At 44.3% G+C, this 27,838-nt stretch overlaps 1 protein-coding gene across 1 annotated transcript in view; it reads left to right on the forward strand.

Annotated features, from left to right (window-relative positions):
• LOC126184413 (segmentation protein even-skipped-like) overlaps positions 1–27,838 on the forward strand; it is a 78,907-nt gene that overhangs the window by 41,901 nt on the left and 9,168 nt on the right. The window contains exon 2 of the mRNA XM_049926797.1: positions 16,536–16,729. Coding sequence (XP_049782754.1) covers positions 16,536–16,729 — 194 coding nt within the window. The remainder of the gene's footprint in view (positions 1–16,535; positions 16,730–27,838) is intronic.

Below are 27,838 nucleotides of genomic sequence, written 5' to 3' on the forward strand. Positions count from 1 at the left end.
CGCCGGGACCAGCCGCTCAGTCTATGACTGGAGCGCCTTAGACCGCTCGGCTAATCCTGCGCGGCACTACGTTATCCTTCTCTCTCTCTCCTTAGGATAATCAGATCGGTCATGCCAAGAAACTTTAATATCTGATGGCACGCGTGCTAAATGTTTTTATAATGTTAATATAGCCTGATATGAGGTACCATCCCTAAAAGTGTCGTTAAATAAATAATTTAGCTGTCAACAAATTTTGTGACTGGTAGCGATATTTGAAAGCCTTTTTCACATAATGTTTTAGCTCATCAATGTGTATCGAAGACGCAACGGGGGATGTACAGGAGTTGATACTGGAGTTGTTTCTCACGAATAGAAAATCAGCATGATACAGTTCGCTGATGCGGTTTATAAGGCGATTGTTCGACCAGTTTTTGAGTGCTGTTCATCTATCTGGGTTCCCTACCAGGTAGGACTGATAGAAGAGATAGAGAAGATCAAACAAAGAGCGGCCCGTTTCATCACGAGGTCGTCTACCCGGCGCGAGAGCATTACGGAGATGGGCAACAACCTCCATTGGCAGACGTTACAAGAGAGACGTTGTGCACCACGGAGAGATTTACTATTGAAGTTTCGTGACAGCACTTTCCGGGAAGAGTCGGCCAACATATTACTTCCTCCCACATACGTCTCGCGTAATGACCACGAGGAGAAAATTCGAGAACTTAGAGCCGATACAGAGGCTTACAGACATTCTTCCTGCCCGCTATTCCTGAGTGGAACAGGGTTGGAGGACTCATTTAGTGGCACGGAAAGTATCCTACGCCACACACCATTAGGTGGATTGCAGAGTATGACGTAGATGTAGATGTCGTAGCAGTGATACTGTACTAGCACACGGATATAATATGCACATTCAGGAAAAGGAAACTAAGTTAGTGAAGGTAATGGTATACACAGCTGGTAACACGATGGAGACTAAATGAGAAACTTCAACAAGACGCTCTAGAAGAGGGGAACAATGTGTGCTATCTCGGACATTCAATAGAAAAAAAAAGACAGATGCACGAAAGATATAGTAGCCAGCATTGCGAAAAGCAACAGAGCTGATTTCTCGAAATCGGTTTGGTCGTCTAATACTTCTGCGAGGGGCGTTCAATAAAAAATGCAATACATTTTTTTCTCGCCCAATATTGGTTAAAAATTTCGGAATTTGCTGTGGGACATCGTGGAATGCTCCTACTTCGGCCACGATAGCTTTATGAAGTTCCGATAGGTGGCGGCGCTGTACGTAGTTTTCAAAATGGCGTCTGTGATGGAAGTGCGTTCCAGGCAGAGAGCTGTCACTGAGTTGTTTTAGCGGAAAACCAGGGCATCATAGATATTCATAGGCGCTTGCAGAATGTCTACGGAGACCTGACAGTGAACAAAAGCATGGTGTGTCGTTGGGCGAGGCGTCTGTCATCATCGCAGAAAAGTCACACAAACTGTTCTTCCTTTTCTGCCGTACAGCCCCGACCTCACGCCTTCCGACTTCATCAGTGAAAGATGCACTCCTCGGGAAGCAGTATATGTATGATAGACAGGTTATTGATGTAGCAAGACATTGGATCCGACGTCGACCAGTAGAGTGTTACCATGCGGGCTTACTAGCCCTTCCAGTAAGGTGGCGTAAGGCCGTCGTACTGAACGGTGATTATGTTGGAAAATAAGGTTTTGTAGCCAAAACAGTGGGGAATAATATGGAGTACCGGATTCCTGAACGGAATCAACTTCCTAACAAAAAAAAATTTTTGCATTACTTATTCAACTCTCCTCGGTGATATAAATGTATGCCATCGAGTTCGAAAGGCTGTGCACTACATACAATATGCTCCACATATCTGCAACTTATTTCAGTGTAAATTAATCGTCCCCTTCTGTCACTTCGAAAATAAAGAAGAAATATGTGGGTTTAATGTCCCGTCAAGAACGAGGTCATTAGGAGCCATGTGAAACAGGAGCGCAATGCCGATATGCCGAATTGACAACGCTTCTGAGAAGAGCGAAAATCAAATCCCGTGTGGCCACCCAAATTTAGGTTTTACGTGGTTCTCCTGAATAGCACAAGGAAAATTCCGCGATATTTCCTTAGTAAAACACGCGATCGAGTTTTTTCTTATTTCTCCCCTACCTGAGCTCGCCACATAGTCATTGCGCTTCATGTTTCACACGGAAAACGAGACAAACATTGTGCTGAACCATACTCTGACTCTGAATCTGTGTACTCTGAGCAACAGTCCATATTTCCTTGAGGCGCCCTTTCACTGCAGACCGTTCCAGCTGTAAAGTTGGGAAAGCAAAGTAAAAACTGAAGAAATTAAATTTGTTTGAGAGTATGAACGCAGTGCATAGGAGTACAGTACACACGAGAAAGCTTTCGAAGGAGAAACTAAAAGTAACTAAAATTTCTTCTCTGCGAGCGGAGGGTTGGTTGTTACGAGTTCTCCAGCTAGGTGCCTTCCTTGAGTAAGTTTAATCAACCATCATTCGTTTGGAATACTAGTTTTCATAAAAATGTTTCACACACGAGAACGAGTGATCCGAAAGAAGAGAGACCACGCAGTCGCACAGTTGATCCGCCTCGATGGCAATGAATCCACCACCTTCAATGCGGACGCACAATTATGTTCGACCTCATGCCGGAATCTCAAAGTAGCGAGCACGGAGGACATGGGATAGGTGTCGCTAGGTCGGCCAGGAGGAGTCCCGAGACAGTACGCGCGATGTCGATGATCACTGGATTTGATTGGCGCAATGGTTTACGCAAGTGCCGAGTAAGCAGGAAATCCACGGTTCGAATCCCAGTCCGTCACACATTTTCTCTCGTCGCCATTGATGCTGTATAAGTCCGGATGCAGCTGACATCATCAGTTCCTTTCCTTTCCTTTCCTTCCCCTCCATCTCCAGTGTACATAAAATGTTTCACTCTTTAGGCGGTTTTCGTTCAGCTTCTACGCATTGACAACAAATCCCTTTTAGGTCGCTTCACCTTTTGGAAGGAGCAAAAAGCTCCAAAGGTTCTGACCCAGTGAGTAGGATTGGTGCCAAAGCATTCTCACTTTTTTATGCCAAAATCTACCTAACACTCGTGCGCTGTCTGATTGGGAGCGTTGTGCTGGAGGGTCCCACCCTGCCCCACGAAGTACACAGCGCAACAGAATTAAAGGATCACATTTTCGAGACCCCATAATCATTTCCCATTGCGACTTGTAAGTTTGAAATTGGGCTCAAAGGCGCCTAGTATCTTTCTCTATAATGAAGCAAAAGCGTGGCACCCGACGACGTCGTCCTCGGGCTCGGCGACGCATTAAAGAACGAGATGTCGATACATCCAGAGCCCAGATGTTCCTGTGAGGTGTAAGGTGTGTTAATGATGTCACATTGACACCAAATTTCATGGCAATTCTGCCCAAAGCCACCGTGGACGTGTCACAGTGTGGGAAGGTTATCGGACGCCCTCTTACTCACATTTGACCCTTTCTTTTGATGTCTCCGCGATGAGGTTATAACAGCGATGCCTAGCGTTAAAATCACGCGGTTTCTTATTTGTGACCGAGGAAAACATTTCAGACACAACGTCGCTCGGAATCGACACGAAAAGGTTTCAGGAGGTGACACAATGCATCTTCATCTACATGGATACTCTGCAAATCACATTTAAGTGCCTGGCAGAGAGTTCATCGAACCACTTTCACAATTCCCTATTATTCCAATCTTGTATAGCGCGCGGAAAGAATGAACACATATATCTTTCCGTACGAGCTCTGATTTCCCTTATTTTATCGTGGTGACCGTTCCGCCCTGTGTAGGTCGGTGTCAACAAAATATTTTCGCATTCGGAGGAGAAAGTTGGTGATTGGAATTTCTTGAGAAGACTCCGTCGCAACGAAAGCACCTTTCTTTTAATGATTTCCAGCCCAAATCCTGTATCATTTCAGTGACACTCTCTCCCATATTTCGCGATAATACAAAACGTGCTGCCTTTCTTTGAACTTTTTCGATGTGCTACGTCAGTCCTATCTGGTAAGTATCTCACACCGCGCAGCAGTATTCTGAAAGAGGACATACAAGCGTAGTGTAGGCAGTCTCCTTAGTAGATCTGTTACATTTTCTAAGTGTCCTGCCAATAAAACGCAGTCTTTCGTTATTCTTCCCCACAACATTTTCTATGTGTTCTTTCCAATTTAAGTTGTTCGTAATTGTGATACCTAGGTATTTAGTTAAATTTACGGCTTTTAGATTAGACTGATTTATCGTGTAACCGAAGTTTAACGAGTTCCTTTTAGTACTCATGTGAATGACCTCACACTTTCCGTTATTTAGTGTCAACTGCCACTTCTCGCACCATTCAGATATTTTTTTCTAAATCTGGGGTGATGTTCTTCTCAGTGGATACACATGCAGTTTGTCTGCCATGCCCGGCCACCCACCCATGTCTCCTTCTTCAATGAGTGCTTTGACCACCAGCATGGGGCGCGTCCCATTTCTCTACTGCCTCATAGAGCTTGCTTTTAGCTATTGCTCCGACAGGTTCGCTTCACGCTACCTACCACTTTCTCTATGGAAGTCAACCCTTCACCATCTTAGCTACGTGCGGCGACCAGTGTTCACCTTGGACTTCATTCGTTTGGCCGTCAATGAAACCTCCCCTTCTCTTGAGTCACAGATTCCCACACATTGCGCAGTCCCTTCTCTATTCAGTTCTCTCCCTTCCTTCTTTCTAAATATTTAATTTCGTTTCGTTTATTAATATCTTACTTGATTTTGTATTAGTTATAAGTTTTTCTAATGCTGCACACAGAAAAAAGATATCAAATGGATCTAAACAAATAGAGCCCGCCTCCACGTGGCGGGACACGGGCAACGGTGTGAGTGGGGACGGGAGCCGGTGTGGTGTTACTTTCAGTCACTCCGGACCCCGGACCCAGTCACAGCGGCTAAGTGGCAACATACGACCCACCATAAGAAATTAGACGGTGAGTCATAAAATATAAGCAGCTAGTGAAAAAAAAAGGTCGAAACCACACCTCACTGTGCAGTGAACAACAGGACTACGTCCTTGACAGTCTTTGACATGGCTAACACCCCACGGACTCTTCAACCCTTCTTTAAAGACATCGTGGACCAGCAGCCCCACTGAATGTGGGCGCATCGCTTTAGAGAGCGGGGTGACCGCAAATTATTTTTTAACGGTGTGGAACACTAGGCACCGTTTAAAACCATTCCAAGAAATCTGAACGCAATCCGAAGCAACAAAGACTGCAGATGCTTTTCTAGCTCTCCTATTTTTAGCCCTCGTGTGGCGTGATCATGGAAGAGTGCGACATTGACACATGTGTGAATGAAACGGCAAAGGGTCCCTTTAAGACGCCCCCAGTTCGGAAACACCCTCAGTGGTATCTACCCACGTCTGTTGAGCACTTTAAAAATTTACATGTACAGAGAAAACATGTGACGTGATTACTAACGCCTACAGGTCGGCAACCACTTGACATCTCCCTGTTCTGCCGAGCCTGCTTCAGAGGACGAATTATATTTACTTGGGACCCATCCTCATACGTGTCGATTCAGGATAGCTGAAGCATAAAACGAAAAGAAATCCTGCTTCCTAAGAAGCGGAAAATTCACTGTATGTGGGAACGGGAGATCCCGCCCGGATAGCCACGTTCGTTTGCACGCGTTCGTTTGCCGCGCCGGCCCCGAATCGAATCCACCCGACGGATTAACGACGGCGTCGGTGTGCTGGTCAGCCTGGATGTAGTTTATATTCGGTTTACCACATCCGACTTGGTGAATACCAGAGTTGTACTCGCGTCCTGCCTCAGTTACACGATACATTTAGAAAAACGTTTGCACACTTTTACAGCGGATAACAACAGACGTAGACTGTTGGGGTGCACAAATTTCGTCTCGGGGGAAAGGAGTGGTGACGTGAAGGGCATACAACCACGATCTAACGTGAATATTGCCAAATCCGAAAATTAACAGGCTGAATCCGTGAAGAAGCGGGATAAAGACCAGGAAAAAGAATAAGATGTGAGAACGAGAACTGCAGTAGACAAAAAAAGATCATAATGTACGTGAGGACTGGAAGCGGCATGTGAAGCGCCTAGGGAACTAGCAGACCTCTCATTTGTCGCTTGCGGTCGGCGCCGCTGCTCCGGAGAACGCACAGATGTTCCTCCAAATCGCGGCCGTAAATAAGTGTTTCCGGTAGCTAACTATCAGACGGGTAGCACCTCCCGCCTAGTTAAGGAGACACATGTGGCTTATCTGCATTACAAGCGGTACTTGCGTCGGGCACGGGCGCGGGCCCCGCCCGAATATATACTGTACAAGAAGCGGGCGATAAGGGCCCGGCGGCGCATTAAGACACGTCGGCACGGCAGGTAGCTGAATGGTGGCGGTATAATGCCCGCTAAAAGACGGCGGCTAGCTACTAGTATCTGTCCGGCGGCTGGCCGGGCACTCAGCCTTATCGCGCGGCCGCTTTCATCCCGGCCGCACTAAATCACACCGCCATGTGGCCATTCAGTACTTGAACATCGGCAGACGCTGTCGGCGCTTATGAAATCTCAAGCCGCACCCGGCCTCCGCCTCCGACGTGCGCTCATCCTGTCTTGTTGCAAGACGAGTGCTCGTAGTGACGATTACTACACACTGTTCAATAAATATTGCTAGTCTAATGCTCGCTGCGGCATGTCTCTCAAATACCGGGTGATCAAAAAGTCAGTATAAGTTTGAAAATTGAATAAATCACGGAATAATGTAGATATAGAGGTACAAATTGACACACATGCTTAGAATGACATGGAGTTTTATTAGAACAAAAAAAAAGGATACAAAAGTTTAAAAAATGTCCGACAGATGGCGCTTCCTCTGATCAGACTAGCAATAATTAGCATAACAAAGTAAGACAAAGCGAAGATGATGTTCTTTACAGGAAATGCTCAATATGTCCACCATCATTCCTCAACAATTGCTGTAGTCGAGGAATAATGTTGTGAACAGCACTGTAAAGCATGTCCGGAGTTACTGTGAGGCATTGGCGTCGGATGTTGTCTTTAAGCATCCCTACAGATGTTGGTCGATCACGATACACTTGCGACCTCAGGTAACCCCAAAGCCAATAATCGCACGGACTGAGGTCTGGGGACCTGGGAGGCCAAGCATGACGGAAGTGGCGGCTGAGCACACGATCATCACCAAACGATGCATGCAAGAGATCTTTCACGCGTCTACCAATGTGAGCTGGAGCGTCATCCTACATAAACATCGTACGTTCCAGCAGGTGTTTTATCAGCCAGGCTGGGGATGATGCGATTCTGTAACATATCGGCGTACCTCTCACCCGTCACGGTAGCAGTTACAAAACCAGAATCACGCATTCCCTCGAAGAAAAAAGGCCCGATAACGGTAGATGTGGTAAATCCAGCCCGCATCTCGTGGTCGTGCGGTAGCGTTCTCGCTTCCCACGCCCGGGTTCCCGGGTTCGATTCCCGGCGGGGTCAGGGATTTTCTCTGCCTCGTGATGGCTGGGTGTTGTGTGCTGTCGTTAGGTTAGTTAGGTTTAAGTAGTTCTAAGTTCTAGGGGACTGATGACCGTAGCAGTTAAGTCCCATAGTGCTCAGAGCCATTTTTTTGGTAAAGCCAACCCATACCGTGACTTTCTCGACGTGCAATGGAGTTTCAACGACAATTCTAGGATTTTCGTTAGCCCAAATTCTGCAGTTGTGGGCGTTGACAGACCCTCGGAGCGTGAAATGAGCTTCGTCGGTCCACAACACGTTACTCAACCAATCGTCATCTTCCGCCATCTTTTGAAACGCCGACACCGCAAGTGCCCTCCGCTTCACTAAATCGCCAGGTAACAGTTCATGATGCCGATGGATTTTGTACGGATAGCATCGGAGGGTACACCTCAGTGCCAACCAGACAGTAGTGTATGGAATGCTGGTGCGACGTGCGACTGCACGAGCGCTGACTTCCCCGTGCATAGACGAACCAGCTACAGTCTCCATTTCTTCCTGAACTGTCTCAGCAGCATTACGCCTTGTGCTCGATCGGCCACTACGGGGTCTATCGTCTAAACAACCCGTGGCTTTGAACTTCGAAATCATTCTCGCCACAGCTGCGGACCTTTATCCGTTAGAATCCCCTTCCTATGGTGATAGGATCGTAACGCTGAATTAGCAGATTCCCCATTCTTATTATACAGCTTAACTAAAAGCGCCTTTTCAGGTAATGTCAACATGCTACGACTGCTGGCGCATCTGATTCTCTCTCTCATTACAGCTCCTTTTATACACGATTGTCACGCGCAGTCACTGACGTTTTGCTGTCCAGTGCCATCTGTCGGACATTTTATGAACTTTTTTTGTTCTAATAAAACCCCATGTCATTCCAAGCATGTGTGTCAATTTTTACCTCTCTATCTACATTATTCCGTGGCTTATTAAGTTTTCAAATTTATACTGACTTTTTGATCACCCTGTATACTGCCCATGTTTCCAGCTTTACCGCTGTTCAAATTTACACGGTACAACCACATTAATGACCACCTCCTATGTTCGACCACAACGTGCTATAGCCACTCACTGACGCAGGTGGCAGCACTGACAGTGGAGGACATGTAAAGGGTGACGGGGGGACGCGGAAAACAGTGCAGTCGTTGTTGTAATGTGGAAACGGAGCAATTTACCTGACGTCCAAAAGGCTGTAACCATTGGCTTTTGGAACAAGGTGGAAGCATTTCCGAAACGACTACAAATAATTATTGCAAACGACGAGTCTTGATGTTATGGATATGCTACTAGAAGCCAAGCAACAATTGAGAGCGTGGAAGACCTGTTCATCACTGCGGCCGAATAAACTAAAACTGGTGAGAATCAACGTGAAAGCAAAATTGCTTTATTTTCAGATATGCGAGTATGAATTTGTTCCCCAAGGAACCAGCAACAATACATTCTGGCACTATAATGACTACCTGAGGCACTGGTGGGACTATGGCTTTTATTGCGATGGTAAGGTATTGTATCTTTCAACGCGACAGTGTTGTGTAATTTTTGGCGAAAAACAAAATAACACTTTCGCACCTCCCCTACTCGTCGATTCCGTAACTTTTTCTCGTCTCCTATCAATAAAAAGAATCTTAAAGGAGAAGCAAATGGTTCAAATGGCTCTGAGCACTATGGGACTTAACATCTGTGGTCATCAGTCCCGTAGAACCTAGAACTACTTAAACCTAACTAACCTAAGGACATCACACACATCCATGCCCGAGGCAGGATTCGAACCTGCGACCGTAGCAGTCGCGCGGTTCCGGACTGAGAGCCTTAACCGCGAGACCACCGCGGCCGGCGAAACGACTACGTTAGTAAACTGTTAGCGTGCAGCCGTGTTTAAAGTACAATGTGCTTGGCAAAATGGTGCTTTCCAAAACTGGCGACGAGGCAACTGTGGTGTACTACGGGCTATAGATGACAGGGGTGAACGACTGCTGTGGAGATTTGTACTGGCGAATAGATGTGCAACTGCTGAGCGAATGACGGCCCAGATGAACCAAGGAGTGGCCAACAGTGTTTCCTCAACGACCGTTCAGCGAACGTTGCTACGTATGTGCCTACGAAGCAGTCGCCTGGTTCATACACCCACGCTGTCGTCCATCGCCGACGATGGCTGGAATTTGCACGCCAATACCGCAGCTGGACGTCCACTGAGTGGCGACAGACGGCCTTTTCAGATGAATCACGTTTTATGCTCCATGGGACAGATGGCCGTTGGCATGTACGGCGTGAAACGTCGACAATCGTCGACAGTGTCTACGGCGAATGACGGTTAATTATTGTCTGGGGAATGTTTTCGTGACAGTCCCTTGGTGATCTCGTCATTCTGGAAGTCGCAGTGGATCAACACAAATATGCATCTATCCTTGGGGACCGTGTCCACCACTACGTGTTGTTTGTTTCTCATCGGCACGATGGCATCAACCAGCAGGACAGTACAACGTGTCACACAATACGCAGTGTACGTGCGTGCTTCGCATAGCGCTAGGATGACTGTACTGTGCTCCCGTGGCTACCAAACTCCCCGTATTTAAACCCAATCAAGTGTCTGTGGGACCATATCGATCGGGCCGTTCGAACCTTGGATCCTCAGCCGAGAAACCTGATGATCTCAGATGTTAAGTCCCATAGTGCTAAGAGTCATTTGAACCATTTTGAACCGAGAAACCTGGCGCAGCTGGCTATGGTACTGGAGTCGGACTGGGTCCACATACCTGCCGGCATTTGCCAGAACCTCATTGACTCTCTACCTGCAGAAATTTAATTATTAAGGCTTTTGACAGGCGGTCACATTAGTGTGACTGGACAATGTATTTGGAGGCTAAACTGATCGGTAAGTATAAAACTGACTGTGCTGAAGCAATGAGTAGTAACTTGAATTCGAAAGGAAAAGGATGCAAGCTTGGGGTTTAACGTCGTGTTGACTACGAGCTCATTATAAACGGACTTCAAGCCCTCTCTGGGGAAGGAAATCACTTCTGACATCTCAGAGGAACCGTCCCAGAGTATTAGCTTTAGTCATTTAGGTGTATCACGAAAAAAGTAATTGTGGATGAGCAGACGGGCAGTTTAACCACCGTTTCCTGAATACGAGTCGATTACGCCGTTATGCAACAGCAGCTTACCTTCATTTAGATTGCCTGTAGTATTCCTGTATCCCTTAGGATGAGCCGGCCGGGGTGGCCGAGCGGTTCTAGGCGCTTCAGTCTGGAACCGCGCGACCGCTACGGTCGCAGGTTCGAATCCTGCCTCGGGCATGGATGTGTGTGATGTCCTTAGGTTAGTTAGGTTTAAGTAGTTCTAAGTTCTAGGGAACTGGTGACCTTAGATGTTAAGTCCCATAGTGTTCAGAGCCATTTGAACCTTAGGATGAATACTGACTGGCTGGGCTGTTGTGGTGGAGGAGACCAGACAGCGAGGTCATCGGTCTCATCGGATTAGGGAAGTAAGTCGGCCGTGCCCTTTCAAAGGAACCATCGCGGCATGTGCCTGGAGCGATTTAGGGAAATCACGGAAATCCTAAATCAGGATGGCCGGACGCGGGATTGAACCGTCGTCCTCCCGAATGTGAGTCGAGTGTGCTAACCGCTGCCCCACCTCGCTCGGTGATGGATACTGAAATAATCCCTTAAGAAGAAAAAGGTCGTTTCTTTTCCTGTCATTCTCCAACTGAAATAATGCTCCGTCTGTAATAATTTCTACGATGTCCAGGTAATGAACTCTTAATTTTTCCTCCAGTCTGCCTGTTGGGGAGGTACCGTGCTGAAACTACGCTGGTTTACAAAGTAACTTCCGCTTGACATGTTACTACCAAGTAGAATAGCTCGATTAAACTGAGACTATGTGTAGAAAAAAATGCTGCACTGTGGTACACAAGGTAACTGAAAAAAGTACGCAGTGAGACGACCAGAAATGATACTTTTATTGAAGGACAGTAATCACACTGAAGTCACCACGATTCATGATGATCCAGTGGACATTAATAAAAGGCGGGACATGTGTGTGATCGCCACAGACGGCACTGCCAGCTCTGCAACGTGCTCCGTTGCTGGCCACAATGTTGGTAAGGCGTTCTCTGCCGCACAGTACGAGGGGCGTTTGTAAAAGTCCGTGCAAAAATAAAAATTACTTACGTGTTTGGGGTAAACCTTTTTTTTATTTTTCGACATAGTTTCCTTTTAGACTTAATCACTTCGTCCTTCGCTATTCTAATTTGTTGATCCCTTCCGAATAATAGGAATTGTCCAAGTCTGCAAAATAGCTATTAGTTGCTGCAATCACCTCCTCGTTTGAATGAAATCTTTGCCCTGCCAGCCATTTCTTCAAATTGGGGAACAAACAGTAGTACGAGGGAGCCATGAATGGAGAATAGGGGGGGGGGGTGTGAAACGAGTTGGAATCATATTTCCATTAATTTTGCGACCACAACTGCTGAGGTGTGTGCTGGTGCATTGTCGTGATGGAAAAGGACTTTTTCGCGGTCCAATCACCGGCATTTTTCTTGTAGCTCGGTTTTCAAACGGTCCAATAACAATGAATATTATTTACCTGAAATAGTTTTACCCTTGTCTAAATAGTCGATGAGGATTATCCCTTGCAAATCCCAAGAGACAGTCGCCATAACCTTTCCGGCCGAAGGAATGGTCTTCGCTTTTTTGGTGCATATTCTCCGTTGGTAACCCATTATTTAGATTGTTGTTTGGTCTCAGGAGTATAGTAATGCATCCATGTTTCATCCACAGTGACGAAACGACGCTTGAAGTCCTGCAGATTCTTCCTGAACAGCTGCAAACCATCCTTGCAACACTTCACACAATTCCGTTTTTGGTCAAGCGTGAGCAATCGCGGAACCCATCTTCCGGATAGCTATCTCATGTCCAAATGTTTATGCAAAATATTATGTATCCGTTCATTCGAGATCCCCACAGCACTAACAATCTCACGCACCTTAACTCTTCTGTCATCCATCACCATATCATGGACTTTATCAATGATTTCTGGAGTCGTAACCTCCACAGGGCGTCCAGAACGTTCAGCATCACTTGTGCCCATATGGCCACTCTGAAAATTTTGAAACCACTTATAAACCGTGATAATCGAAGGTGCAAAGTCACCGTAATGTTTATCAAGCTTATCTTTAGTCTCCTAAGGCGTTTTGCCCTTCATAAAGTAATGTTTAATCACCACACGAAATTCTTTTTCGTCCATTTTTTGACAATCACTCTACTTCCTTGATTCACACGAATGCCAAACACAAAGAAATAGACCAGTATGACTGAAATTTGGTGTGCATTCTTTCCAAAGATGCTACTAACTAAATATGACTTCGATACGCGCGGGTGGTGCCATCTCTCGGACTTTGCACGGACTTTTCAAACGCCCCTCGTACTTCTCCCCAACGCATCCCACCACGTGCTCGTCGGACTTAAGTAGTGGGAACGGACAGGCCAGTGTGTTCGCCGAATATTCTCTCGATCCAAGAGCTCCTCCACGTGCGAAGTTCGATGCGGTCCGCATTGTCACCCATAAAAATTAAATCAGGGTTGAATGCTCCCGGGGAAAGAAGCACATGGGGAAGAAATACAGTGTCACAATAACGTTGAACCGTGAGTGTACCGTGACCAGAGATCTGGAGGTCAGCACGCCCACGCAACATTACGCCTTCCCTCACCATAAACGGTCATGTTCGAGAATATTCCTGGGTGCTGGCCACCTCTCGTCATATGAGGGTACGTCCAGAGGAGTGGAACGCCCTACCACAAGAATTCCTTACCGACTTTGTGGCCAAAATGGGAGCAAGGTGCAGAGCATGTATTGTCGTCCGTGGTCACACACACACACTATTAAGAACCACAATCCACCTTCTGTAATGTCCAGGGGACCATAATAAATCGCGAAGACTTCAGTGTAATTACTGTCTTTGAATAAAAGTGTCTTTTCTGTTCATCCCATTTCGTACGTCCTCCAGTTACCTTCTGATCTGTACTGTAGCAGTTTTCTATGCATGGTGCAACCTTAATGAAGATATGTTACTTAGCAGTGACACAACATGAGAAAGTTATTTTCGTCCTTAAGTTTTGCGCACCAGTGTACTCTCTTACCATATTTATTTATGTTTCCGGCTGGCTCCGTAATACAACGATCCCATGCCACAATTGTTCCTCTGCTACGATCATCGACGGTTTCTTCCCAATACTTAGCCATCCAAGTTACCGTTTCGTCCAGAATTACCTCCATATCGACTTGTCGATGAACGTTAACTTTGTTTCTTAAAAATTATATGGACCACAATGGAAGTCTTAGTTGAAAAAAGGGTTTTAGAAGACACGAATCAGTCAGTAACAGTCAACAGCGTATTTTGAACGCTTCTAGAAGCCGGTAACTCGATATTTATTCTTTTATTAAACTGAAAACCACGCTATTCTCACAGTACATTATATCGGATACAAAAATAGTGTTAACTCCCCATGATCTACTCAGTCTCATTGGGTCACCTGTTGTGAGATTCTGAGTATTTCAAGCCTGTTTTTCATTGAAATTATAATGCGAAAACATGGATATTTGGTAGGGAAAAGAGCGGCAGTATTCGTTATCTGCAGGCGGAGTGGCGGTAGTGGCTGGTTCTCCCGGTAGGTGCCCTGCTATAAAATGACCAACCATTATCGGTGCAGAACCTCCGGTTATGTTGGAGTCCTTAATTTTTTAAACACTGTTGTGAAAGTTCGGCGATTTTAAAATTGCAAACATGAAAGGACGTCAATAATTATTGCAAACGACGAGTCTTGATGTTATGGATATGCTACTAGAAGCCAAGCAACAATTGAGAGCGTGGAAGACCTGTTCATCACTGCGGCCGAATAAACTAAAACTGGTGAGAATCAACGTGAAAGCAAAATTGCTTTATTTTCAGATATGCGAGTATGAATTTGTTCCCCAAGGAACCAGCAACAGTACATTCTGGCACTATAATGACTACCTGAGGCACTGGTGGGACTATGGCTTTTATTGCGATGGTAAGGTATTGTATCTTTCAACGCGACAGTGTTGTGTAATTTTTGGCGAAAAACAAAATAACACTTTCGCACCTCCCCTACTCGTCGATTCCGTAACTTTTTCTCGTCTCCTATCAATAAAAAGAATCTTAAAGGAGAAGCAAATGGTTCAAATGGCTCTGAGCACTATGGGACTTAACATCTGTGGTCATCAGTCCCCTAGAACTTAGAACTACTTAAACCTAACTAACCTAAGGACAGCACACACATCCATGCCCGAGGCAGGATTCGAACCTGCGACCGTAACAGTCACGCGGAAAGGAGAAGCATTTTCGGAACATAAAAAGATGAAAAAAATCTCTTGAGGCACTACACAGCTGGGTTAGGCGCTGGAACAAATGCTCACTGGACACTGTTATAAACGTGCTGCAATTTTGTAAATGTTCTGTGAAGTACAAAATGCGTAACCGTATAATTCTCATTTATTTTGGATCACGTCTCGTACAGCGCACTCTTAACACGTTCCGCAAACCTACGAGGCTTGTTTTTTAAGTAAGTACCGTTCTGAAATTAAAAAAATACGTGCTAAGATATCTCAATAATTTTATTTTTACATGAAAACCTGTACCTTAATCTACGCACTGATGCCATTGTGTACTGAGTGTTTAAGATGCCTCCGATAATCGTGAGTTCCGCCGACTGTGAAGTACGGGCTGTTATAAGATCTCTTAGTGCTAAAGGCCTAAAAGCGATCGATATTCATCGTGAGGTCTGTGCAGTTTACGAAGAAAACATTATGAGTGATGGAATGGTACGAAAGTGGGTGAGAGCATTTAAAAATGGCCCCACAAATGTGCATGGTTAACAACGGAGTGGGCGTCCTTCGGTCGTTAATGAAAGTTTGGTGCAGGAAGTGGACAATAAGGTGAGAGGAAACAGATGCTTTACGATTTCCTCCTTGCGGGATGACTTTCCAAATGTTTCTCGCAGTGTTTTGTATGGCATTGTGACCGACAACTTGAATTACCGAAAATTGTGCTCACGTTGAGTACCGAAAATGTTGACGGATGTGCACAAAACCAAACGTTTAGACAGTGCATTGACTTTCCTTGAGCGGTACCACAACGACGGCGATGATTTAATAAAAGCTGACCTGTAACCATACTGTGGTTAACCTATTTCTGCAGAAGCTTCGTGCGCTTCAGTCGAGTCAGTTAAAACAACCACTTCACTCCGTCTAAAGGCCACAAGTGGCCCATCGTGACCACCCGACCGCCGTGTCATCCTCAGAGGAGGATGCGGATAGAAGGGGCATGGGGTCAGCACATCGCTCTCCCGGTCGTTACGATGGTATTCTTGACCGAAGCCGCTACTAATCGGTCGAGTAGCTCCTCAATTAATATCACGAGGCTGAGTGCACCCCGAAAAATGGCAACAGCGCATGGCGGCCTGGATAGTCACCCATCCAAGTGCCGACCACGCCCGACAGCGCAACTTCGGTGATCTCACGGGAACCGTTCAGTTAAAACAAAACATGCAGTAATCTCAATCAGTAATGTAGTGTCTCACATGGTGAGGTTGATTAATGTATGTTTGTTGGCGATCAATTATTTTACTGTGAACAGAATGAACTCAGCGTTTGTTCCGTTGACTGGGAGCGTAAAATTAAAACTGTGCGGATGACCTGCATTCAAACCCAGATCCCCACCTGTCACTGTCGGTACACTGCCAGCTGCACCATTCGCACGCTTCACGGACTAGTTCAGAACATCAATTTACCACTAGCTCTTCTCCGACCCTTTCAGAGGCTTTCTCACTGAACTGTGAGGGTTGTATACTACAAATGTTTCCTACGCTTCATTGGAAGAAGTATTAATGAGCGTTCAGTGGCACTATGATAGGACAATTGAAGTAGTAGTTGTGGGGACAGCAGCGAACACAAGTCTTCTGATCGCAGAGACTCCGGCTATGTCGACGGGCAGCACGGCGACGAGCAGCGGGAACGACCAGAGCATCCGGCGCTACCGCACCGCCTTCACCCGCGAGCAGCTGGCGCGGCTCGAGAAGGAGTTCTACAAGGAGAACTACGTGTCCAGGCCGCGCCGCTGCGAGCTCGCCTCACAGCTCAACTTACCGGAGTCCACTATCAAGGTAATTTACCTTCCCTGCACTTTTATTTCTATCAAGCGCATGCTCTGAGCTGTGTTCAGGTGCTATCCGGCCGCCCTGGAATAACACTGCCGTGATTTTACTAATCACGCGATGGCCAGAATGCTTGCTTCAACGACACACTGTCAATCACATTCCCCAAATCTCCTCTACATGATGTATTGTTCCTTTTATAAGGATTTTTCCGTCGACAAAAACCTGAACACTGATGACACTAATTTTTGTGTAATAGTAGGAACAACGGCAGGACGTAGTAGGAACATTCGTTCGAGCACCTCCCACGACGGAGTACATCCGATCAGGAAATCCAGGGTGAATTCTCGTCCTGCTTATTTACAGTGATGATATCGAAAGTAATAAGTATGCACTGATTTTATCAAAGATTTCACTGGACGTTTCTCGATTTTTCTCAGATCTACTAAACGCTTTAATGGCTACCGAACGGTACGTGAAGGTTTTGGAACATGATTTCATCCCCATTATCCAATGTGACCCTAATTTCGACAATACACTACTGGTCATTAAAATTGCTACAACACGAAAATGACGTGCTACAGAGGTGAAATTTAACCGACAGGAAGAAGATGCTGTGATATGCAAATGATTAGCTTTTCAGAGCATTCACACAAGGTTGGCGCCGGTGGCGCAACCTACAACGTGCTGACATGAGGAAAGTGTGATGCCTCGTGTAAAGAGGAGAAATGCGAACCATCACGTTTCCGACTTTGATAAAGGTCGGATTGTAGCCTATCGCGATTGCGATTTATCGAATCGCGACATTGCTGCTCGTGTTGGTCGATATCCAATGACTGTTAGCAGAATATGGAAACGGTGGGTTCAGCAGGGTAATACGGAACCCCGTGCTGCATCCCAACGGCCTCGTATCACTAGCAGTCGAGATAACAGGCATTTTATCCGCACGGCTGCAACGGATCGTACAGCCACGTCTCGATCCCTGGGTCAACAGATGGGGACGTTCGAAAGACAACAACCATCTGCACGAACAGTTTGACGACATTTGCAGCAGCATGGACTATCAGCTCGGAGACCATCGCTGCGATTACCCTTGACGCTGCATCAAAGACAGGAGCGCCTGCGATGGTGTACTCAACGACGAACCTGGGTGCAAGCATGACAAAACGTCATTTTTTCGGATGAATCTAGGTTCTGTTTACAGCATCATGATGGTCGCATTCGTGTTCGGCGACATCGCGGTGAGCGCACATTGGAAGCGTGTATTCGTCTTCGCCATACTGGCGTATCACCTGGCGTGACGGTTTGAGGTGCCATTGGTTACTCGTCTCGGTCACCTCTTGTTCGCATTGACGGCACTTTGAACAGTGGACGTTACATTTCAGATGTGTTACGACCTGTGGCTCTACCACTCATTCGATCCCTGCGAAACAGCACGACCGCATGTTGCAGGTCCTGTACGGGCCTTTTTTGGATACAGAAAATGTTCGACTGCTGCCCTGGCCAGCACATTCTCCAGATCTCTCACCAATTGAAAACGTCTGGTCAATGGTGGCCGAGCAACTGGCTCGTCACAAAACGCCAGTCACTACTCTTGATGAACTGTGGTATCGTGTTGAAGCTGCATGGGCATCTGTACCTGTACACGCCATCCAAGCTCTGTTTGACTCAATGCCCAGGCGTATCAAGGCCATTATTACGGCCAGAGGTGGTTGTTGTGGCCAGTAGTGTATATGGTTCATGGAAGATGGAGCTCGACGCCATTGAAGCAGGAGAGTGTTTGATGTTCTGCAGGAGCAGTTTGGGGCTCGCATTCTGGCTCTTGGGTACCCAGAGGCCATTGGCATGGTCCTTGATTGGCCGCCATATTCTCCGGATCTGAACATACGCGACTCTTATGTGGGGATATATTAAAAACAAAGTGTACAGCAATAACCCCAAAACCATTTCTGAGCTGAAAACAGCCATTCAGGAGGGCATCGACAGCATCGATGTTCCAACACTTCAGCGGGTCATGCAGAACTTCGCTACTCCTCTGCGACACATCATCGCCAATGATGACAGGCATATTAAACATGTCCTAACCTAAATACGAATATCTGTAGTGACGTGCACGCCATAGTTTGCATCTCATTTACGTTTTTTTCACATAGTTCAATAATCGTCACCATGTACACGTAATTTAATGGCCTAATACATGATGTTTCAGTAAGAAAGCCGTGATATCGGAAGGTCTTATTTTAAGGGAATTATCTTGTAATAGTAACAGTGTTGTTGGGTAAAGCAACTTCACGACAGAAACTAAAGACTAAAACTGCAGTCACCTGTGTCACGTGATGAATATTCCGCACATGATTTTTAGTTAGGATCAAATGCCACATTAATAACTCAGCACAGCCTGGTTCTTGTATTTCATGGAAATCGTGTAATTTCATAAAATCTACTGCATTTATCCGTCTTTGCTCCACTCATCAGTGTATTTACTATACAATCCGGTGGTTTACTTCAGCGCTAGAACCGTTGACCTAATGTTTTCTTTGCTAAAAAAAACTTCTAGAATGAAGACTTTTTGTGTACTAAATGGTACAGTAATGCTATTTAGAGTGTTATTTGATAATAATAGAGAACATTTATGCTTAGGCTGGACAATGCCGAAACGGTCACAAGTGAGAGACCAAGTAGTGAGCAAGGCCTAGCCGAACGATGGTTAACTATTTTGTCCTCTATTCTCGCAATGAATAATGAAGCTGTCGTTCAATATCCTGAATGTGATTCGTAGAGTTTCCATTTGACCACACAACAGACACAAAAATTGGATTTTTTTCTACAGAAGCTGGTTGTCTAAAGTTTTTAGGTAGAAGATATCAATGAGTTCCTGCCGCAGATGAATTCTGAGATACGTTGTAGGTATTACAATAATTTATTTTTGAGGTTTTATACAAATTATGAAAGTGAACGTCATCCGAATTCGCGCCCTACCATGATAGACCTCACATTTTTCAATACAAAGAACAGTTTTAGTTGTCTCTTGAAGGATTTCCAACCGGAAGACTCACGAAGTTCTGTAAACGAGTACTGCATGAATTTCCTGTTCGGGTGGTGTTTCATCGAAGCAAAATTAATTACTGCTGGTAACTTCTGATAGGAACTAAAGTAAGAGGAAGGAGAGTCGAAATAAAGCTCCCCTTGGACGGTAAATGTTCTTTCTAAACTAGTCAACTTTCACGGTGGTGGAGTGAAGTGAAGTGTATAACGGTAGCCTGGGACGCACCACTTGTGTGTAGAAGAAAGGCAGGGGGCGAAAGGTGAAATAAAACCGCACGGACCGAGCTTCCGAAAGGTTCAAAGGGATGCCGCCCTGTTCTCTTCCAGTATCTCTCTCTCTCCCTCTCTCTCCCTCTCTCTCCGTCTGTGTGTGTGTGTGTGTGTGTGTGTGTGTGTGTGGGTGTGTGTGTGTGTTAATGTTGTTATTTTTGTTTGATGGCTCTTAAAGGATTTTACAACCCGCGAACTCAGCTGGCACAATTAGCATCGCCGTGATAAAAGTTTCGGTGTGCCTGCTGCCCCTACTGCCATCATTACACAATAACTGGACAATCGCTCACACAAACGTACGCGCCCACGCACACACACACACACACACACACACACACACACAACACGAGATTGCCGCTCTGCCATTACATTATAAAATGTTATCCGAAAAAGTAGCTTTTATTGGCCGTAGAAGACAACCTTTTAGACAGCTGTTGTCGGTGTTTTACGCCGTGTATGCGGCAGCCGAGAAAAGTGATAATTGTTTTATGGTAACAGGTTACAACAAGAAGTAAAACGCTTGAGCAAGAAGCCATTCAGACCCTCCTGTGATAAGTGTGGGTATTAATTGAATGCTACTTCACGATCCCGACTCAGTGACGAAACTTGCACCGTAAGCTCTGACAGGTTACGTATCTCGCATTATAACACTCCTAACAACAGCAGTGAAGCATCTGCCCTAATTTTAGCTTTAAGTCATCTATCAGTTCCAGCAGATATTTCCAACACTTTTTCCAGTATAAGTATTTATGTTCTCATTGCTGTGAAAATTAAGATCGCAAAAGTAAAATTATCTGCAAACACTTGGAAATTATTTTCATGGTAAACAGAGCAGAATAGCAGAAGCTTGTATTACAAAGCGTTTACAAGGTTCGTGATTACCAATAAATGGCGTAGATATTGTGTAAATCATTCCATTCCGTTAACTCTTGCAGACGGATAACGAAAGTAGTCAACTACCATATTGGAATTTTAACCTGTTCCCATGCTTGCACAAAAATAATAATGAATTGAAGAGGGTCCACCTATTTGCCAGTCACAATTATTGTTTTGCTTTAATACCCAAAGATGATTCACCACAACTGTGGCATCCTCAGAGGATTTTATCTCCTTTTATTGTTCCTGAAATACGTATGTACCCTACACAAATTATGTATGTATACAGAAATACATGAATAAATCTCTGTGTATATATTTCAGGAACAAGAAAAGGGAAGACCCATTGAGGATGTCATAACTGTGGTGAAACGTATTTGGGTATTAAAGCAGAACCATAATTGATTACTAGAAAAAAGGCAATCTCTCTTTAATTCATTATGAAAGTAGTCAACGTTATTCTGTTTTTGTAACTGCGCCACTAGATATCAGTAAATCAGTAAATCTCTGTTATTAACTAATTCTCAAGTACATGCTAGTGAATGATTTTAATGTTTGTTCCTTTCCTGTAGCCCATCTGGAAATATTACGAGCTCGGGTTTTCTGTTGTTAGAAGGAAAGCTATATTGCATTACAGACACTTGTCTGTTTCTTTCAACTCATAAATCCAGAAGCTTTTAAACATCTCTTTAAGAAAAGGAAAGAAAACTAGGGTGTAGCGTCCCGTCAAGGAAGATGTTATTAGAGACTAAGGGCAGATTCGGATTAGGGGGAGAATGGAGAAGGAAATTAGACGTATGTTTTTAAAGGAACGATCCTGGAATTCGGGCTAAGCGATTTAGGAAAACCGAGGAGAGCCTCCATCTGGATGAGGATTTGAATAAACGTTCTGCCGGATAGCCTCATTAAGAGGATCTGTGTATTCCACGATACCTTCGACTTCCATTTGCATCCTTTACAGTTATAGATACGTGTCTTCAGGTCTGTAGATTGGAATGTAAGCCTATTAAATACGTTCTTGTTATGGGAAAAATATCTAGCATGTGCTTTATTAATCACTAATTCAGTAAGACATTTATCAGTTAGTTACTTCCGTTATGCAAGAAATATCATCAGAAATTCGGCGTGTTCCTAAAAAAGAGCATACGAATCTAGGTGTGATTCTGATCGAAATAGATATCAGAAAAAAACAGCGTTACGTGTTGCCTATGTATTCAGCAGCCGACAACTAATTTGAGAATTGTATGATTTAATTTTTAAAATTTTCTTGTTATATATAAGTTTTGTGTAGTAAGTACTGAGAAGAGAATATGATTGTCATTGAAACCGGTCAGTTCAGTCGGTTGTGAATCCACGTCTGTAAATGTGCTACTTCCTTTGCAGTAAACTTGTTTGTCTGTACCATTATCGCATGAGTTCCTCTAAACAACCTAACTCAAACCATCAATATTGTTGTAAGATGCCATACAAAACCTGTACACGATTTACAGACTTTGACACCTTTTGGGAACAAATGCATAAAATGTAAACACCGTTTTCAAATTACAGAAAAGGACGATCAGAATAATAACCAAAAGCGGTAATGGAGTCCATTGTAAAGATCTGTTCAAAACGCTGGGGATTTTAACTACACTGTGCGAGTACATTTACCAACCACTTGCACACATAAAAAAAACATTGATAATTATTGCAAAAACCGCTCTGTCCATGGCCGTGTAACAAGAACTAGAGTGAACTTTAATAAAACTGTACGATAAATTGTCCAAGGAGATTAAAGACATTACTGAAACAAACTTATTTAAAACGACAATTAAAAACAACCTGTTAAACAGTACAGTCTATACATTGAAAGATTGCTTACACAACACAGAGTAGGAGCTTGGTAAAAAATTTAAGACATATAAGTAGTAACAGCGTTAATAAAACATCTGTCATTTCACATGACAGTTTCACAGCATGTTTATTCCTTCCTATTTTTCTTATATGGAAAAACGTACTTCCATAGCTATGCAATATGTAATACCAACACTTTATCCTCTTTCTGGGCTATACATCTCAGCTGTTATAGAGAGATGCTGACTCAGTTTTTCAGACTAGCAAATGAGAAGTTTCGTTACTCAAAATGGAAACCAGAGATCGTCGCTAGAGTCCTGAAATCAGCCGATAGTGCAGTGTAACATTATGAAGCAATGTGTGTATAGAGTGTACAGTGACAGGGAATCAGAAATGAATATGCAGTGTTACACTACCCTTTTGCATTATTAAATAACTTCTTTGTAAAACAGTATTGTACACTAGGGACAAACCGAGTGACGCAGGACGGTTTGAAACATATTAGAGCTGTGTTCGGGAAATTTGGGACTTTAGCTTTTACCCAGAAAATGTGATTTACGTTTTATGTGGTTTCTCTAAATTGCATCACACAAATACCGGGATGATTCCTGCTATAAGGCTACGGCAAACTTCCGATTCCATTCTTGTCAAATTAGATCTGTATGTATATAAATGCCTATATATAAGAATTATGTTATTTTTATTGTTCTTGAATTGAAATACCAAGACATTCCCAATATCCTTGTAAACCTGATATACAAATGAATAAAATTACTACTACTACTACTACTACTACTACTACTATTGCTACTAATACACTTAAAATGTTCGATTATTAAATAATTACTCTATTTTCCCAATACACCTAATTTACTTTCAGACTCTTCTTTCGAGTATAGTTGAGGTAGTTTGCTTCTTGAATATTACATTTTAATTCTAAACATTTAGATTATATTTTTGAGTCAAGCTGTTGTCTTTCTAATGTGTAATCTACAATTGCTGATAAATCTGGCAATTTCATATTTGATCAGCGAGTCTTGACGTTGCTGTATCTCCCATCTCCTCTCTGCTAGTTTTCGTTGTAGTTCTGAGATTTCTTTCGATTTTCCACGTTTTAGTGCCATTAAATAATGTAAACAGCTGAAACTATTAACAAGCACGTGCCTTGGGCTATTATTGAACTCATCTTCACAGAGCCAAGTTTATGAATGGAAAGATTGTACATAACGACGAATGAAAGGTTCATCCTCCAGCGCAGTACGCGTTGATGAATGCTCCTGTCACATCAAATGTTTGCCGCTCGCCATTCGAACTTGGAACTTTACTTTAGCAGACTACGCTTTGCCGTTATGTCGCAAAGTGCCTCCGAGTTGGCTGTGCTTGGTGTTCAGCCAGCAAATTTAATTTTCAGAATTTGGTCGACAAGGGCGCCAATGTTCTAACCTAAATTCGAAACATTTTCACAGAATGGGGACAGTAGTCATTTCCAACTTGGATCTGTATGTCCAATGAGTACGTTAAGCGTAGCAGCCCTTTGATGTTTCCAGAAAAAAATAAGTTATGTGCACCTATTTCTTGTACTTACTCAAAACGAAACACCGAGCGAGGTGGCGCAGTGGTTAGCACATTGGACTCGCATTCGGGAGGACGACGGTTCAATCCCGTCTCCGGCCATCCTGATTTAGGTTTTCCGTGATTTCCCTAAATCGCTTCAGGCAAATACCGGGATGGTTCCTTTGAAAGGGCACGGCCGATTTCCTTCCCCATCCTTCCCTCACCCGAGCTTGCGCTCCGTCTCTAATGACCTCGTTGTCGACGGGACGTTAAACACTAATCTCCTCCTTCTCCTGCTCCTCCTCCTCCAAAACGAAACAAACATTGCAATACGTAAATACTTATCAGGCATCGTTTTCATGCAGTTTCACAACCAAAAGTGCACTCCTAGGATGGTACTAAGTCGGTGTAGTCCATACAAAAGTGTAATTATGGTACTCAAGAAACTTTGGTGGATAAATTTAGAGGACTTGTTCTCGAGGTATATGATACATTTCTCATACATATCACAAAATTAGCAGGACAACAAATGGCTAATGTTGGTACGAGGTATTTTCTGTTATACGGTGCATAGTCGCTGGCAGCGCCTCCAAGCTTCAATGTGCCAGAGACTTTTTCTTATGTAGAAATAACACACCATACCCACGAACGAAAAGTTAAATGAGAAACCTTTTCCACTTAAATCTTACTTGGAACCACAATGTGGATTGGTGTAGTCACCAGAGTTCATTGAGCAGGAAACAGTTATCTCTCAAGAATACTGAATGTTCACTTCCTTAGGTATTCTCTGAAACAAAGCTTTCCGAATAATATAAGATGCTGATAAAAATACGTCCCTAACGCAGACATCAGAGCACAGTTGGGGTAATCATTTATGTATTCCCTCATTCTAGAAAAGCCAGTAAAATTTTACGAAAAATCACAAATTTTGTCCCATAACTTTATCAGAACTTTCGTTACTTTTTTTAAAAAGGCGAAATTTGATCCACGCATGACGTTTGAGGGAATAAAATAAACTTACACACGTCACTAGCAGTTACACGCCTAGTACAGTTTGAAGTTCGACGCACACAGCTCAGTAAGGCTTCAAAATAACTTATGCTTTATGAGTTCGGTCATCAGTATCATTATCGCATATGTTGTGTATAAGATTAACTTGTAATATTGCTAGTAAAGTACGAACGATGGACAGCTGGTCATGTTTCTAACTAAATTAGCTGTGTCGCTGCTCTCTTCGTAGTGTTTGTTCGAGCGAGGTAGCACAGTGGACTCGCATCCGGGAGGACGAAGACTCAAATATCTGCCCGACTGTCCTGCTTTAGGTTTTCCATGATTTCCCTAAATCGCTTAAGGCTGATGCAGGGAAGGTTCATATGAAAAGGTACGACTGATTTTTTTCCCCATCCTTCCTTAACACGACTTGTGCTCCTTCTCTGATGACCTCGATGTCGACGGTACGTTACACCCTAATATTCCTTTCTTTCCTTTCTTATAGTGTTAGTATATATATATATATATATATATATATATATATATATATATATATATATATATATATATATATATCCTGTATCTTTGTGGTGCATGTGTTGTTTACAGATAGGATGTTGTGAGTTTAATGGATATAGCAGGGTGTTTCACAATGATTAATTCCATTTCACAAGAATGTATCTTCTACATGAAAGAAGATATTAAGTTGGGGAAAACTTTATCGTACGCATAGGACTACAAATCTGTATTTTCGAAAGATCCACCTGATTTTATAAAAGCGCACCTTTCACATTCATGCGATACAGATTTGGCCTACTTTTTACAAGTACGTTTAGGATCAACGTTTTCATTTACCTTTCAAAAAAGTTCAAAGCGCACTTCTCCGAGCCCACGACAGACATGCAGTTGATAGTCAAGTACGTCCCATACGTTTCCCAGCGTGTCTGGAGTTGTGCATTCACTGCTGTCATTATGCGGCGTTGCACTTCACCCTAAGTTGTTCCAAGGGAAGGCACGTAGACAGAGTCGAACAAACCGTCAGAACATACGACCTTGGAAGTCAATGGTACTACGCAAAATCCATACTACCTCTACGGCCGGTGGCTTCTGTCCGGAACCGCGCTGCTGCTACGATCGCAGGTTCGAATCCTGCCTCGGGCATGGATGTGTGTGATGTCCTTAGGTTAGTTAGGTTTAAGTAGTCCTAAGCCTAGGAGACTGAAGACCTCAGATGTTAAGTCCCATAGTGCTTAGAGCCATTTGGAACATTTAATCTACGGCCGCTCCAGTGCGGAGATAGCTCATTCACAAGAAAATCACACCCCACGGTTGAGACAGAATTGCACCTGTTGAAACTGAGAACGGAAAATGACTTTTGTTGTTGTGTTATCTCCACCTCGACTCGATACACTTTGGCTAATGAACGAGTGAGCTAGCTGCAGCAGGAAGACCTCTACTTCAGCCGGCCGGAGTGGCCGAGCGGTTCTCGGCGATACAGTCTGGAACCGCACTACCGATACGGTTGCAGGTTCGAATCCTGCTAAGTTCAAAATGGCTCTGAGCACTGTGCCACTTAACATCTCAGGTCATCAGTCGCCTAGAACTTAGAACTAATTAAACCTAACTAACCTAAGTACGTCACACACATCCATGCCCGAGGCAGGATTCGAACCTGCGACCGTAGCAGTCGCTCGGTTCCAGACTGTAGCGCCTAGAACCGCACGGCCACTCCGGCCGGCGAATCCTGCCTCGGGCATGGATGCGTGTGATGTCCTTAGGTTACTTAGGTTTAAGTAGATCTAAGTTCTAGGGGACTGATGACCTCAGAAGTTAAGTCCGATAGTGCTCAGAGGCATTTTGAGCCCTCTACTTCAACCACATGCACCATTAGCCTACAGCTGGCGCCAACGTGAACTTCCAGTTTCGATACGCAAGTTAAAATATACCCAGTGTGTCAGTCTTGGTTAATAAAGAACGTTGGATTAATAAAAAAGATATACAAGACGCAATGAAGAGCAGTGCGCTTCTTTACAGGATCCTTTAGTTGGAGGGAAATCCTTACAGATATCCAGAATGAGATTTTCACTCTGCAGCGGAGTGTGCTGATACGAAAATTCCTGGCAGATTAAAACCGTGTGCCGGACCGAGACTCGAACTCGGGACCTTTGCCTCTCGCGGGCAAGTGCTCTACCAACTGAGCTACCGAAGCACGACTCACGCCCCCTCCTCACAGCTGTACTTCTGCCAGTACCTCGTCTCCTACCTTCCAAACTTTACAGAAGCTCTCTTGCGAACCTTGCCCGCGAAAGGCAAAGGTCCCGAGTTCGAGTCTCGGTCCGGCACACAGTTTTAATCCTGCCAGGGAGTTTCTTTTCGGATATGTTCAACGAAATTCATGAGAGACGCTATAAGAGAGGCGTTATGCATCGCGGAGAGCTTTACTATTCAGATTCCGAGGGAGTACGTTCCAGGAAGAGTCGGACAGTATGTTATTCTTTCCCAAACACGTCTCACGAAATGACCGCAATGAGAAAATTGAAGAAATTATTA

This window comes from Schistocerca cancellata, chromosome 4, assembly GCF_023864275.1.
Source record: "Schistocerca cancellata isolate TAMUIC-IGC-003103 chromosome 4, iqSchCanc2.1, whole genome shotgun sequence".
In the NCBI taxonomy this organism is placed as follows: Eukaryota; Metazoa; Arthropoda; class Insecta; order Orthoptera; family Acrididae; genus Schistocerca; species Schistocerca cancellata.